Consider the following 16,966-nt stretch of genomic DNA (forward strand, 5'->3'; position numbering starts at 1 on the left):
GCAAGGTGTTATTCAGTTTCTTTGTAATTGATTTTTTTTTTCCTTCCTCTTCCTGTTGTTCATTTTTATTTTAATGGTGTTTTGATCAGAGAAGATACTTTGCAGTATCTCAGTGTTTCGGATTTTGTTGAGGATTGCTCTGAGACCTAAGGTGTAGTCTATCCTGGAGAATGGTCCATTTGCATTGGAAAAGAATGTGTACTTTGCAGCTGTTGTGTGGAGTGTTCTGTATCTTTATTTGAGTTCAGGTTGGTTGATTTTGTCCTTTAGATCTTCTGTATCTTTGTTGAGTTTCTTTCTAGATGTTCTGTCCTTTACTGAGAGTGGCGTGTTGAAGTCTTCTGCTATTATTGTGGAACTGTCAATTTCACTTTTCAGTGCTGTTAGTTTGTTTTATGTACTTTGGAGCTCTGTCGTTGGGTGTGTAGATTTTTATTATGGTTATGTCTTCATGATGGATTGTCCCTTTAATCATTATATAACGCCCTTCATTGTCTTTTATGGTGGATTTTGTTTTAAAGTCTATTTTATCTGAGATTAGTATTGCCACTCCTGCTTTTTTTTTGGTAGGTGTTTGCTTGATATTTTTTTTCCATCTTTTGCTTTTTAATAAATTTATGTCTTTGTTTCTAAAATGTATCTCTTGTAGATGGCATACTGGTGGATACTGTTTTTTTGTCCATTATGTCACTGTTTCTTTATGGGTGCATTTATGCCATTTACATTCAGTGTAATTATTGATATGTGTGAGCTTATTGCTGTCATTTTGTAGTGCATTTTTTGTGGTGCTGATGTTTTCTTTGTTCCTCATACTCTCCTGTACTGAACTCCTTTTGTTTGTGATTTTTTTTATTACTTTTGTTTTTGTAGATTTTGTTATTTCTGAGACTTTGTTTTCCTTCTTTATTTTGATGAGTAGGCTTGTTAGCTTTCTTTGTGGTTGCCTTGAAATTTACCCTTATCTTCCTAGGTTTGAACCAGTCTTTATTACTTCATATCGCCTTGTCTTCAACTCCATTTGAAAGTTCTGTACTTACACTGTTTATTCCCTCTTTTTTTCTGATGTTGTTGTAATTTACAGATTAACCTCTCTGGTTCCCTGTTGTAAATCTTTTAGTTTTGAATAGTCCTTGGTTGTTCATAACCTAGATTGGTATCTGGTTGGTACGATCCTGCATCCTAAATTCAGGCTGTCATCTGATGTTGTTTGTTCTCAAACTGAAGGACTCCCTTTAATAATTCTCATAAGTTTAGTTTGGTTTTTACATATTCCCTTAATTTCTGTTTATCTGGAAATGTCCTAATTTCACCATCGTATTTGAATGAGAGTTTTGCAGAATATATTATTCTTGGTTGACAGTTTTTTTTCTTTCAAGTTTTATATATGTCATCCCATTGTCTTCTTGTCTGCATGGTTTCTGCTGTGTAATCAGAGCTTAGTCTTATTGTTTTCACTCTGTATGTGACTTTTTGTTTTTCTGGAGCTGCTCTCAGGATTGTTTCCTTGTCTGGTTTTAGCGAGTGTGATTATGGTGATTTTCTTTTTGGGCTTATCCAACACAGGGTTCGTTGAGTTTTTTGGATGGTCAGCTTTTCATCTTTCATGATGTTAGGGAAGTTTCTGTCAGCAGTTCTTCAGCAATCCTCTTTGTGTTTTCTGTTTTCTCCCCCTGTTCTGGAACTCCAATCAGTCACAGATTTTTGCTTTTGATTGTATCCCACATCATTCTCAGGTTCTCTTTATTTTTCTTTGTTCTTTTTTCTGAGTTTTCCTCAAAGTGGTATCCAAGTATTCGTGTTCAATTTCACTGATCCTGCCTTCCATTGTTTCAAACCTTCTCCTTAGATATTCTATGACACTGTCCATTTCTGAAATCTTGTTTTTATCTTTAGGATTTCTAATTGTTGTTTTTGTATGATTTCTAGTTGTGAGTTTATTTTGATATTTTGTTCCTCTTTTTCTGAATTCTTCCATTGTCTTTTGTATATTTCCCATTATTTTGTCTGCCTTTTCCATGAATTTGTCTATTTTTCCCTCATTTTTCTGTGCTTTTTGCTTCAAGTCTTGGATAGCTCTGAATATTAGGAGATTTGAATTCCCTATTTTTTTATCAGGTAGTTACAGTGCCTTTTCTTCTACTGGAAAATTACCTGGTGTTATTTTGGACACTTGCTATAGTCATCCTGTCCTGTTTTCCTTTTTTTATGTGTTTTGATATTGTCTGCTGTCTTCGGGACGTTCAATAATTATTTTCTTCATTTAGTGATTGTAGGTTTGTTTGGTCCTGCTTTTTTTTTGTTTTATTTGGTCGTGTCTGAACAGGTGGGCTGTGCATTCTTTGTTGTTTGCTTGTCTGTGGGCATGATACTTTTCACCTTCTGGTCCAATGCGCAAAGCCAGTCACTCTACTATGGTGTAGCGGGGCAGGTCCAGCCGAAGAAGGGGTAGGGCTCGGATGGGTTGTTTATGGCACATACTCAGGCTGACAGGGCGGGCCAAGGTTCCGTGCAGGCCAGGTTCCATGCAGGCCAGGTTCCTGCAGGCCAGGTTCCTGCAGGCCATGCCTGTGCTGCTCTGTGGTGCAGTGTCCAGTGCACGGTGTAGATAGGCAGTGGGGGTGGGGATTGTTGTGATGTGTGGGGCTAAGTTGGGTACGGGAAAGAAGGGAGAGAGGAGAGAGAAACACAAGCTGAACAAAAAGTGCTGAGGGAGCCTGCTGTTGAGCTGAGAGATGAGAAACTGAGAAATGAAGAAAAACAAGAAGAAAAAGAGGAAAAAAGAAAGAAATGCCCCCAGGGATCCCACCAGCAACCAGGGAAATGGCTCTCAGACCTTGGGGCACAGCTAGTGTTGTAGGGTCGGAGATGACAAACAGCACCAGGTATTCATGAGACAGGAAAAGAAGGAAAGTAGAGCAGATGAGAAATAGAGAAAAAGAGAAACAAAAGAAAAATTAAAAAGAAATGCCCCCAGGGATCTCACTGGCGACTGGGGAAGTGGCTTTCAGGTCATGGGCCACAGCCTGTCTAGAGGGGGAGGAGATGGCACATAGGCCCAGGTTTTGAGGAGACAGGAAAAGAAGGAAAGTAGAGAGGGATGAGAAACTGAGAAATGAGGAAAAACAAACAAAAAAATGCCCCCAGGAATCCCACTAGCATGGCTGCGCAGACCAGGAAGTTGGGTACCAAGCCACGTGGTACAGCCCGGCTTGAAGGGGCAGAGATGGCACACAATGCCCGGTATTCAGAAGACAGGAAGAGAAGGTATGTAGGTAGAGACGAGAAACTGAGAAATGAAGAAAAACAAAAAGAAAACAAATGAACAGTAAGGCCCCAGGGATCCCACCAGCGTGGTGGTGGAACCAGCAAAGCAGTTCCCCAGATGACTGGCACTTCACTGCCTGTCAAGAAGAAGCAAAGATGGCACAGAGAGCCAGGTGTTCGAGAGAAAGGAGGAGGGGGAGTAGGTGAGAGACAGGGAAGAAGCCGAAAAAGCAACAGCTGCAACAAAGAAATGGCACTGAAGGAACTGGCTGGTATGGGCAGGGCGAATCCAAGTGGCATGGAGCCGGTGCCTCCTGGTCTAGAGACCGTGGCCTACTGGGAAGTGGTGGAGGCCAAGCAGGGGAAGAAGGGTGGGGGGCAGTAAAGCATGTATAGTTGCTTTCCTGCACTCCCTGTTCACCAATCTCTGACAGGAGTCCAAGATGGTGGATCTGTGCTATCTTAGCTGGTAGGGGACCTCCACTCGTATCTTCTGTTCTCTGTCAGTTTCTTATTCCATTTGGTGCTTGGTTGGGTTCTTTATCTCTTCATTTGACACTTGGGGTTTCGGGACTGAGGTGTGATGCTTCTGTCTATAGCTCCAGGTTGGCTCCGCCTCCCCCCCTTTTTTTTTAAGATGTGTGGTAACCTAGAGAAGGTCTTCCCCACAAAGATAACACTATCTAATGAAACAGATTTTATTTACTTATTTATCATTCTGAACATGGCATAATTCATAAACCAAAGCTCTAGCTACCAAGTTATTTTTGCCCTTCATCAATCCCATATCATGCCTTTTCAAGTATGTTTTTAACTGTTTTCAGGTTAAAATAAAGATTCTGCTTGGTGTGTACCCATGAGAGTATTATCTAATACTTCATATTTTCAGTTATCAATCTTTTCAGTGTATTTAAGAGAGAAACTATTCAAAAGGAGTGTGACGGTTGGCTACTCCCATTAGCTGCTTTTCTCTTGGGAGAAGCTGTGTTGTACGGTTTGTAATCTGAGAACTCTTGCTTTTGTGAACCTTGAGGATTATCACACCTGAAGACAGTCTGTTTAATTTAGGTTGAAACCCTAACAAAAGGTTTATGTGTTCTTTGTTTTACATTCTCCCCTGAACATAAGCTTTTTGGATGTTCTGTGTGGGTTATTGCAAAAATGTTTTATTTATACGTTTCATGAGGATAATGCCCTCTTTTTTTTTTCTTCTCTTTTGGGGGAAGAAATGGTGTGAAGTAGTCAAGGGAGCAGAATTTATAGAATGGCTCAGAATGCATTTCAATAGAAGCCTTAACAACAGCAAATTATCTTTATCTAGGGAAGGTATCTCAAATTATTTAACTCCATTGATATACAATAATATCCTATTGAGAAGATAGTTATTCACAACCAAAAAGCAGTCTGATGAATTTGAAGTTAATGAGTGGGATTAAATTTTGACCTTTATAAAGATTGTTATGTTTGTCCTTGAGTCTGTGTTTGGAAGTTGGATCTTTAATGAGCAGAATTTGTAGTTTCTAAAATTCTCTATTTGATAACATCTGTAAGTTGATAGGGTAATTTTGTGTTTGATAACCAAAAGCAAAATCTCTTTGACCGTGCGTATGAGGACAACATACTGACTCTCCTAAATGGAAGCCCTGGGGGTGGGGTTTTGTTCCTGTATAGTGTATTAGGAGGACTTCAGCCCACTTAGCATCTCTCTGCCCTGAAAGTTATAGAAGCCAATGAATATAACTCAGCTATGCCAGAGAACTTGATAGAGAAGTTTTTTGAGGTGAATGAAACTATTGAATAATGTTAAGATAATGTGTAAAATACCATATAAAAATTTTAAAATATTACATGCATGACCTTGCTAGTTGATAAGTTTGCAATAACGTATGAGCATTTTTATTGGCTCATTGTTTTTGCTCAAATTAATTTTCCTCCATGGAATGCCAGTTTTGTTAATGTGCTTCTAAAAAGAAAGCTACAATACAATAACTACTTAATAACGTGCAGCTTTCTGTCCTGGCTAGGGGAAAAAATTTACCGTTCAGATATCTCTGTCAAGGATAAGGCTATGTACTTGAACCCCACTGAAGGTTTAGAAGAAAATATCCTTTTCATACAGGCGTCCTTAATTGATTTAAGTATGAAAGATTTTGTTGTTATTTTTCTTTGCGTAACATGAGGGGGTAGTCTTTTTCCTTAAAGCAGTGATGCATAATTACAGACCAAACTGGTTAGACTACTTTTAGAAGACATCATCAAAAAACCCCGTTGCCTTTGAGTCAATTCTGACTCACAGCAACCCTATAGGACAGAATAGAACTGCCCCATAGGGTTTCCAAGGAGCGCCTGGTGGAGTTGAACTGCTGACCTTTTGGTTAGTAGCCGTAGTACTTAACCACTATGCCACCAGGGTTTCCACGAGACGTCATAGATATGGGTTTTTTTTTTTACTAGCAAATTTTGCCTCTTTTAGAGTCACTTTGCCAGCTTTCATGGGAAGCACATGATATAATATGTCATCCTGTTCTATTTTGTTTTCATTGTTGTTTCATATTTCTTGTTCTTTATATCTTCAATCAGCTGATACGGATAATTCTCAGAATGATTTTTCAACTATTCTGTACAAGCGGGTAGGCAATAAATCAAAGGCTTGGTTGTTAGTATTAAGTGGCTTTAGAGGTCAAGATAACTTCATTGTAAAGAATATTTTTCTCTTGTTTCATCTTTAGAGAACCACACACACAAACACAAAAAAGATCACCTAGTGAATGTCAGAAATATATGCCCTTCTTACTTCCTCCCAACTCTTTATGGGGTATTCTTTTCAGACTTTTCTTAGAATATATATATATATTTTTAATTGTGTTGTGGTAAAATATATAAAACAAGAAAAATTGCCATTTTAAAGTGTACAATTCAGTGGCATTAATTACATTCAACATGCTGTGCACCATCACTGCAGTCTTAGAATATTTTTATGTAACTTTTATTGTGTGTATTTTGGAAAGTTTTTGTGATTATAAAGATAATACTCAGATATGTTTTATAGCTACATTCCATGTATTTTATACCAATAACAGAGAAAGTAAAAACAAAACAAAACTGCCATAGACCCTGTGGGGACCATGATCTCCAGGAACATCTAGGTTAGTTGGCATAACATAGTTTATAAAGAAAACGTTGTACATTCCACTTTGGTGAGTAGTGTCTGGGGTCTTAAAAGCCTTTGAACAACCATCTAAGATACTCCACTGGTCTCACCCCTCCGGGAGGAAGGAAGAATGAAGAAAACTAAAGAGACAAGGGAAAGATTAGCCCAAAGGACTAATGGACCACATCTACCACGGCCTCCAGCAGACTGAGTCCAGCACAACTAGATGGTGCCTGGGTACTACAACTCACTGCTTTGACGAAGATCACAATAGACGGTCCCGGACAGAGCTGGAGAAAACTGTAGAACAAATTTCTAGCTCACAAAAAAAAAACCAGACTTGCTGGCCTGAGAGAGACTGGAGAAACCCTGAGAGTATGACCCCCAGACACCCTTTTAGCTCAGTAATGAAGTCACTCCCAATGTTCACCCTTCAGCCAAGGAATAGACAGGCCCATAAAACAAAATGAGGCTAAAGGGGCACACCAGCCCCAGGGGCAAGGACTAGAAGGCAGGAGGGGACAGGGAAGCTGGTAATAGGGAACCGGAGGTAGAGAAGGGAGAGTGTCGACATGTCGTAGGGTTGTTAACCGGTGTCATAAAACAGTATGTGTACTAACCGTTTAATGAGAAACTAGTTTATTCTGTAAACCTTCATCTACAGTACAATAAAAAAACTGCCATAGACCAACGAGCACCTCATTTTTTAATCCAAGATTTAACAGAGTGTTTAATGTCTTCCAGATTCACTCATTGCGTAATTTTATGGGACTGATTTATGTCCTTTGGAGGGACTCAGTCAACTTGTTTATCAAGTTGGTGGTTAATTTCTTAAAGAGAAGCCATTATAAGCTGTCTCCTACCAGCTATTTAGTAATAATGTTTGAATCCGCTGATTATGTTGCAAGTTTTAACACACTTTATATTGGGATTCAAAGACTGACATTTGTGCATAGATGCCGAAATTAAAAAATTAGATGATTGTTCATCTCTTTATCACAGTTTACTTTTTGTGAAACTTGAATGGATTTATTCTGTCATGCAGACTAACTTATATAGGCAGAATGCTCAAAATGTCATTATTCTATTTATCTAGAAAAAAAATTGGAGAGAAAAGTCAGATGCTTTTATGTCAGTTTTGTAGTTGTGCTTTTGAAAGTGCTATCTGTAGAAAACAGAACCTTCCAACTCTCCTTTTATTCAAATGTTGTACAAGAGCAGAGTGTTGTATATCTTTTCATCACTGGAATTAGATGCCTCTCTACTTAGTAGTCACTCCCCAGGGGTATATCATGTTATCAGAGCTTTTAAGGGCGTCTAGGCATCTGTTGCTGCAGCTGCTAGCCTCACTAAAAAAACACTACCTGGGTAAAATACATCTGGCTACTGGGATTCCCTGGGGCATGTCTGATTGTCAAGTGCCCAAGGTCTGATTACTGGGAAAACAGGGTTCTGAGACTCAAGTCTGCCTTGTGATAACATAATACAGTGATTGAACCATCATTAGGAGTTGTTATGTTTCTATAAGTAAGTTTTTTCAGTTTAGTCACACCATATGGGTATGTCTAAGAGCCCTGGTGGTGCAGTGCTTAAGCATTCGGCTGCTAACAGAAAGGTCAGTGATTCAAATCCACCAGCTGCTCAGTGGGAGAAAGATGTGGCAGTCTTCTCCTGTAAAGATTACAGCCTTGTAAACCCTATGGGGAAGTTCTACTCTGTCCTACAGAATCGACTCGGCAGCAGTGGGCACGTGCATATTTAAATCCAATAACTCTGTAGGAAAAACTAATATCTTTTAATATGTCTTGATTTTGTGCATCTTCCCCTTTCAAGTGAAATGCTGAACATAATTCATATGGAATTAACATATTTATTAAATGGAGAAATTAGAAACTTCTTTGACTTCTGCAGTTAAAGCTTTTAAAAAATCCACTGGTCCCAAGGCAGCTTTGGTTTGGTACCTTGTACGGAGGGTGGTGTGACACTAACGCAGACTTTCCTATCTCAGCTGCAGCAGTTACTCACAGACCTTCCCCATGACATGCTGGATGACGACCTCTCCTCTCCCGAGCTCCACTCTTCTGACTGCAGCGAGGATGGCACAGAGGCAGAGTAAGACCCTCCAGTCACTTTCACTTGGGTATTGCAATTCTATACGTCTCTTTCCTTTGGTTCTCTGCAGCTCATAATCAGACACGTGATTAGAAAGTTGTAGACTGGTTACTACAGTTTGGGGCGAATGTTGGAGGGAAGGCATGTTAAAACCCTGGGGTTCTTGGTGCTGCCTCTGTCCAAACAAATGATAGGCTCTAAATCTCACATGTTGGTTTTTCTCAAGAGCACGTCATTCTCAGGAACCGGAGATGAACTGGAATGAGCATCAAGTGCTGCCTAAATCTCAAAGTGTAAGTATCTGGTGTGGTAATGACATTGAGGAGGGTGAGAATAGATCTCAGTTCTTTCATTTTACTCTTATTATCTGATAGAATTATAACCAGGTCCGGGATTTATACGTTGGAGAGAAATGCGGCAATGGTTGGGAAGAGAATCAAAGTAAAAATGAAGACCGAAATCCTAGGTACCGTCCTGAAGAAGTCGGAGATGAAGGTGGAAGTGGTTATAGTCCTCCAAGTAGATATGAGCAGGCTGATTTATATCACCTTCCCGAAAACTTTAGGCCATACACCAATGGTCAGAAGCAGGAATTTAATAACCAACCAACCAGTGTAATTCATTTTTCAGATCCTCAAAGGAACCATTTTCAGGTATTGTAAGAATTTGACTGTCAAGAATGTGTGTGTGTGTGTGTGTGTGTTTGCACTCATGTGAATGTGCATGTGTGTGTGAAGAATGTGCGTGTGTGCACTCATGTGAATGTGTATATGAAGAGTGTGTGTGCACTCATGTGAATGTGTATGTTTATATGAAGAGTGTGTGTGCACGCATGTGTATATGAAGAATGTGTGTGTCTGCACTCACGTGAATGTGCATGTGTACATGAAGAGTGTGCGTGGGTGCACTCATGTGAATGTGCATGTGTATATGAAGAGTGTGCACTCGTGAATGTGCATGTGTACATGAAGAGTGTGTGCACTCGTGAATGTGCACGTGTACATGAAGAGTGTGCGTGTGCACTCATGTGACTGTGCACGTGTGTATGAAGAATGTGTGTGTGCACTCGTGAACGTGCATGTGTATATGAAGTGTGCATGTGTGCACTCATGTGAATGTGCACGTGTATACAAAGATTGCGTGTGTGCACTCGTGAATGTGCATGTGTACGTGAAGAATGTGTGCACTTGTGAATGTGCATGTGTATGTGAAGAGTGTGTGTGCACTCGTGAATGTGCATGTGTATGTGAAGAGCGTGTGTGCACTGGTGAATGTACATGTGTATATGAAGAGTGTGTGCACTCGTGAATGTGTATGTTTACATGAAGAGTGTGTGTGCACTCGTGAATGTGCATGTGTCCTTGAAGAGTGTGTGCATGTGCACTCATGTGAATGTGCATGTGTATATGAACAGTGTGTGTGTGCACTCATGTGAATGTGTATGTGAACAGTGTGCATGTCACTCAGGTGAATGTGCATGTGTACATGAAGAGTGCGTGTGTGCACTCATGTGAATGTGCATGTGTATATGAAGAATGTGCGTGTGCACTCATGTGAATGTGCATGTGTACATGAAGAGTGCATGGGTGTACTCGTGAATGTGCATGTGTACGTGAAGAATGTGCATGTGTACATGAAGAGTGTGCGTGGGTGCGCTCATGTGAATGTGCATGTGTACATGAAGAGTGTGTGTGTGCACTCATGTGAATGTGCATGTGTACATGAAGAGTGTGTGGGTGCACTCATGTGAATGTGCATGTGTACATGAAGAGTGTGTATGTGCACTCATGTGAATGTGCATGTGTATATGAAGAGTGCGTGTGCACTCATGTGAATGTGCATGTGTATATGAAGAATTTGCATGTGTGCACTCATGTGAATGTGCATGTGTACATGAAGAGTGAGTGGGTGTGCTCATGTGAATTGCATGTGTATATGAAGAGTGTGCACTCATGTGAATGTGCATGTGTACATGAAGTGTGTGTGCACTCATGTGAATGTGCATGTGTACATGAAGAATGCGTGTGTGCACTCATGTGAATGTGCATGTGTACATGAAGTGTGTGTGCACTCAGGTGAATGTGCATGTGTGCATGAAGAGTGCATGTGTGCACTCACGTGAATGTGCATGTGTGCATGAAGAGTATGCGTGTGTGCACTCATGTGAATGTGCATGTGTATATGAAATGTGTAAGCGCAACGGTATGATGATTTATTTTAACTACAGAAATTTCTGGTTTCTGTTGAAAATCTATTGTAATCACAATCTTAAATTAGTTTCAAATAGAGGCTTTATGGAAGCAGTTAATCAAATGTTAACATTTGATTTTAGTTTAGCAAAGAACAATGACCCTCATTTACTGCTGCCTCTGGTGTCTGCAACTTCACTGTGCTTCAGTGAGAAGTTATGTTCTGATATATAAATATAGTTTAAATTGGTGATTGTTTGTAGACGACGGCATTTAATTTCCTCAGCTTTTTTTTTTTTTTTTTTTGCTCTGCGCTCTTAAAACAGATTTTGGGTCGAACACTTCAGATTTGAGGTCAAACAGCTGATGTCTGTTTTGTATAGTGGAATAGCAGTAGAGAGGGTGAAGGTGTTTGAGAGAAACATCAGATGCCATGTGTTCACCCCGAGAGAGTTTACTGATGTAAGGCCTCAGGACACAGTTACCCGGTGCTGACAGATCCTCAGTGACAGCCGGCAGCCTCATCTTACTAATAGCTGTTCTGTGTCACCCAGGGACAGAATGGCTTTTTGGTCTTTTTTAAGAGCAATTTTCTCTTAGTCCTGTCACTATAGATTGTTATTCATTTCACAAAAGTTTTGAGTATTACACATGAAGCGTTACATCGCATGGTCTTGTTATTCAGCATGTGCATTCTTTTTTTTTTTAATGTAATGTATACAACAAAACATTTGTCAGTTCAGCAACTTTTACATGTTACTTCAGTGACATCGATTACGTTCAGCCTGTTGTACAAACATGGAAAAAACCAGAACCATTTGCCATCAGGTTGACTCTCGACTCCTGGTGACTGTGTGTGTCTGAGTGGAACTGTGTTCCATAGGGCGTGGACATTACCACTGTCCTTTTGCAAAGTATTCTGCCTGCCTGTGCATTCTTAGGGTCCCAAGATGCTGGTGTCATCTATACCATTCGTAGTAAGGCATTTATGTTCCATCTTTCTGGAATTCTTCCGTTTATTTATGAGCCTGGCCCCATTATGTGCTCAAATAAAAGTACAGTTAAGATGCATCAACCAACAACAAACCTATCCATTGCCATCATGTCGATTCTGACTCATAGTGACCCTATAGGACAGAGTAGAACTGCCCCATAGAGTTTCCAAGGAGCGTCTGGTGGATTCGAACTGCTGACCCCTTGGCTAGCAGCTGTAGCATTTAGCCGCCATGCCACCAGGTTTCCTTAAGGTGCACACAAAGTACATGTTGCAGATTTTCAGTTATCAGTGTTAATAACAATCATTGCTATTTTTAAGCAAAAGATGGATAAACTTTTGCAATTATACCCAACTTAAGTTCTACAACATAAAATTAAGATGTCTGAGTCAGTTAATTTTTGTAGAAAAGGCCAAGTCCTAATTGCTGGTTTAATCTGTCATCTTCTAACAGCAATTTGGTACATCACAGAGTCCTAGTTGTCCAGCTTTGGAACCTCGTAAAGTGACATATAAACCCTATCAATCCTCTGCCCAGGACAGTGGCTCAGCAGCCCAGGAGGCAGCAGGAAGAGACGCATTTGAAGGGCTGCAGCAGCAGTTTTTAGGAGCTAATGAAGGTATGTGTCAAGTTTATATTTATTTCTTAACATAACTGGGGCATGTTGAAAACTGGGTATTTGAGCATATTCAAGGGTTATTATTTTTAGGTATGATAATGTTATTGTTGATATTTTTAAAAGGACTTATTTTTAGAGATTTATACTAAAATATTTACAAGTAAGCTGATATGCAGTCTAGGACTTACTTCAGAATAATGTGTTGTAGGGAATGTGGGGTGGGGGCATCGATGGAGCAGGACTGGCCAGGACTTCAGAACTGTCGAAGCTGGATGATGGTGTCACGAGGATTCATTGTACTGTTCTCTCTTTTTGCATATGTTTGAAATTTTCCATAATGCAGAGTTAAATTTTTCTTAACTATGTTTCAGTTGTTCTAGTTTATTATGACTTTTTTTTCACTTCATATTTTTATTAGTGAAATCTACTTTGGAAAATGAAATACAGTTTCCTTTTCAATCTCAGATTTTTTTATTGTATACCAGTGTAATTTAGTACATCAGCCATTAACATCCTAATGATTTTGTTTTATTTTTAGAGCTTTAATGTAATAATTAGACAATTCTGACATAAATGACTTTATATTCAGAATTTAAACCAGGCTTAGATATCAAGTTTAGTAGTGTGGCACTTGTGAAATTTTTTTTTTTTAAGTAAATGTATAAATATGAGAAAAAGTGCTTATAGTTGACTGGAGGATTTTTGAGGAGATGATGTGCTAGTGTTAAAAAACAAAGAATAAAAAATCCTAACTTGTACTGCAACTAACCTGAACTGGTGATTTCTTATTCCAACTTTAACTGTCATACTCCCTGGCAAATGGAATAACTTCTATTTATTGTGCATGTTGAAGTGCTGGTGTGATTCCAGGGTTAGAAGGGGGAGAAGTAACACTGGATGTCTGGGTTATCTGGGCTAGGCCCCAGGGAAAGCACTGCCTCCGCATGCTCCATGCCCGTGGGTGGGTATAGGGGAGGCCCTTCTGAAAGCAATCAGTAGCAGATACAGAGGTGCCCTCTGTTTGTTGACAAGTTGCTCAATGAGGAAATGAGGACGTAGACAGTGTGTGTGGCATAACTGGCCTTGGTAACTTAGTAACTAAGTGTGACAACAGTGACCTGATACCTCCTGGGTGTTCACTCTCTCACTTACCCTGTACTCGGTCTCCTTTCCAGCTCCCGGTCTTTCTGCCTACGTGACCTCCCATTACTTCTCTTTATATACACCTTGCTACATACTCCCAATTGCTCTCCCTGTAATGAGACAGCCCACACCCTCCCTTCACTCTCCCTTTTCATGTCCATTTCTCCAGCTTCTAACCCCCTCTACCCTCTCATCTCCCCTCCAGGGAGGAGATGCCAATATAGTCTCAAGTGTCCACCTGATCCAAGAAGCTCACTCCTCACCAGCATTCCTCTCCAGCCCATTGTCCAGTCCAGTCCCGGTCTGAAGAGTTGGCTTTGGGAGTGGTTCCTATCCAGGGCCAACAGAAAGTCTAGGGGCCATTACCACCGGGGTCCTTCTAGCCTCAGTCAGACGATTAAGTCTGGTCTTTTTACGAGAATTTGGGGTCTGCATTAAACTTTACTTTTTTTTAATCCCACTGCTCTCCTGCTCCCTCAAGGGTTCCCTGTTTTGTTCCCTGTCAGGGCAGTCATCGGTTGTAGCAGGGCACCATCCAGCTCTTCTGGTCTCAGGCTGATGTAGTCTCTGGTTTATGCGGCACTTTCTGTCTCTTGGGGTCATAATTACCTTGTGTCCTTGGTGTTCTTTATTCTCCTTTGATCCAGGTGGGTTGAGACCAATTGATGCATCTTAGAGGGCCACTTGCTAGCTTTTAAGACCCCAGACACCTCTCCCCAAGGTGGGATGTAGAATGTTTTCTTGATAAATTTTATTATGCCAGTTGACTTAGATGTTCCCAGAAACCATGGTCCCCAAACCCCTACCCCTGCTACACTGGCCTTCTAAGCATTCAGTTTATTCCAGAAACTTCTTTACTTTTGATTTAGTTCAGTTGTGCTGAGTTGGACTAAACCAGGTCACCATTGGGTGTTGTCTTTCCTGTCAGCTAAAGTAGTTCTTATCTACTATTTAATTACTGAATACCCCCTTCCACCCTTCCTCCCTACCCTTTCATAACCATCAAAGAATATATTCTTCTCTGTTTAAATTATTTCTTGAGTTCTTATAATAGTGGTCTAATACAGTATTTGTCCTATTATAACTGACTAATTTCACTCAGCATAATGCACTTCAGATTCTTCCATGTTATGAAATGTTTCACAGATTCCTCACTGTTCTTTATCGATGCGTAGTATTCCATTGGGTGAATATACCGTAATTATCCATTCATCCGTTGATGGGCATCTTGGTTGCTTCCATCTTTTTGCTGTTGTAAACAGTGCTGCAATATATTGCTGTGCATATATCTGTTCTTGTAAAAGCTCTTATTTCTCTAGGATATATTCCAAGGAGTGGGATTGCTGGATCACATGGTACTTCTATTTCTGTCTTTATAAGGAAGCACCAGATTGATTTCCAAAGTGGTTGTACCATTTTACATTCCCACCAGCAGTGTATAAGTGTTCCAGTCTCTCCACAGTCTCTCCAACATTTATTGTTTTGTGCTTTTTGGATTAATGCCAGCCTTGTTGGAGTGAGATGAAATCTCATTGTAGTTTTGATTTGCATTTCTATAATGGCTAATGATGGTGAGCATTTCCTCATGTATCTGTTAGCTACCTGAATGTCTTCAGTGAAGTGTCTGTTCATATCTTTTGCCCATTTTTTAATTGAGTTATTTGTCTTTTTGTAGTTGAGTTTTTGCAGTATCATGTAGATTTTAGAGATCAGGCGCTGATCAGAAATGTCATAGCTAAAAACTTTTTCTCGGTCTGTAGGTAATCTTTTTACTCTTTTGGTGAAGTCTTTGGATGAGCATAGGTGGTTGATTTTTAGGAGCTCCCAGTTATCTAGTTATCTTCTGCATTGTTAGTAATGTTTTGTATACTGTTTATGCCATGTATCAGGGCTTCTAATGTTGTCCCTATTTTTTCTTCCATGATCTTTATTATAAATTTTATGTTTAGGTCTTTGATCCATTTTGACCTCGTTTTTGTGCATGGAGTGACGTATGAGTCTTCTTTCTTTTTTTTGCAGGTGGATATCCAGTTATGCCAGGACCATTTGTTAAAAAGACTGTCTTTTCCCCATTAAACTGTTTTAGGCCTTTGTCAAATACCAGCTGCTCATATGTGGATGGATTTATGTCTGGATTCTCAATTCTGTTCCATTGGTCCATGTATCTGTTGTTGTACCAGTACTAGGCTGTTTTGACTACTGTGGTGGTATAATAGGTTCTAAAATCAGGTAAAGTAAGGCCTCCTACTTTGTTCTAATTTTTCAGTAATGCTTTACTTATCCGGGGCCTCTTTAACTTCCATATGAAGTTGGTGATTTGTTTCTCCATGTCATTAAAGAATGTAGTTGGAATTTGGATTGGAATTTCATTAAATGTATAGATTGCTTTTGGTTAAATAGACATTTTTATAATGTTAACTCTTCCTATCCACGAGGAAGATATGTATTTTGACTTACATAGGTCTCTTTTGGTTTCTTGCAGAAGTGTGTAAGTCTTTTACATCTCTGGTAAGATTTATTCCTAAGTATTTTATTTTCTTGGGGGCTACTGTAAATGGTATTGATTTGGTGATTTCCCCTTCAATGTTCTTTTTGTTGGTGTGGAGGAATCCAACTGATTTTTGTATGTTTATCTTGAACTCTTCTATTAGTTTCAGTAGTTTTCTTGAGGATTCCTTAGGGTTTTCTATGTATAAGATCATGTAGTCTGCAAATAGAGATAATTTTGCTTCTTCCTTGCCAATCTGGATGCCCTTTAGTTTTTTATCTAGCCTAATTGCCCTGGCTAGGACCTCCAGCACGATGTTGAATAAGAGTGGTGATAACGGGCATCCTTGTCTGGTTCCCGGTCTCAAGGGGAATGCTTTGAGGCTTTCTCCATTTAGGATGATGTCGGCTGTTGGCTTTGTATAAATGCCCTTTACTGTGAATCGACTCTGTAGCACTGGGTTTTTTTGGTTTGGGTTTATTATGTTCAGGAATATTCCTTCTATTCCCATTTTGCTGAGAGTTTTTATCATGAATAGATGTTGAACTTCGTCAAATGTCTTTTCTACATCAATTGATAAAATCACGTGGATCTTGTCTTTTGTTTTATTTATATGATGGATTGCATTAATTGTTTTTCTAATGTTGAACCATCCCTGCATACCTGGTATGAATCCCACTTGGTCATGGTGAATTATTTTTTTGATATGTTGTTGAATTCTATTGGTTAGAATTTTGTTGAGGATTTTTGCATCCAAGTTCATGAGGGATATAGGTCTGTAATTTTTCTTTTTTTGTGGCGTCTTTACCTGGTTTTGGTATCAGGGATATAGTGGCTCCATAGAATGAGTTTTAGAGTATTCTGTCCTCTTCTATGCTCTGAAATACCTTTAGTAGTAGTGGTGTTAACTCTTCTCTGAAAGTTTGGTGGAACTCTGCAGTGAATTCATCCGGACCAGGGCTTTTTTTGGTTGGGAGTTTTTTGATTACCTTTTTAATTTCTTCC

The 16,966-nt window shown here is 39.7% G+C and overlaps 1 protein-coding gene across 8 annotated transcripts in view; it reads left to right on the forward strand.

Annotated features, from left to right (window-relative positions):
• The window catches only part of CEP152 (centrosomal protein 152), a 143,236-nt gene that overhangs the window by 28,992 nt on the left and 97,278 nt on the right, over positions 1-16,966 (forward strand). For 7 of the 8 annotated variants that reach the window (XM_049898550.1, XM_049898547.1, XM_049898548.1 and 4 more), the window contains exons 3-6: positions 8,424-8,527; positions 8,754-8,820; positions 8,902-9,180; positions 12,165-12,330. In XM_049898550.1, the coding sequence (XP_049754507.1) occupies positions 8,424-8,527; positions 8,754-8,820; positions 8,902-9,180; positions 12,165-12,330 (616 nt within the window). The remainder of the gene's footprint in view (positions 1-8,423; positions 8,528-8,753; positions 8,821-8,901; positions 9,181-12,164; positions 12,331-16,966) is intronic. The other variant, XM_049898552.1, reaches the window with a different exon arrangement.

This window comes from Elephas maximus, chromosome 10, assembly GCF_024166365.1.
Source record: "Elephas maximus indicus isolate mEleMax1 chromosome 10, mEleMax1 primary haplotype, whole genome shotgun sequence".
In the NCBI taxonomy this organism is placed as follows: Eukaryota; Metazoa; Chordata; class Mammalia; order Proboscidea; family Elephantidae; genus Elephas; species Elephas maximus.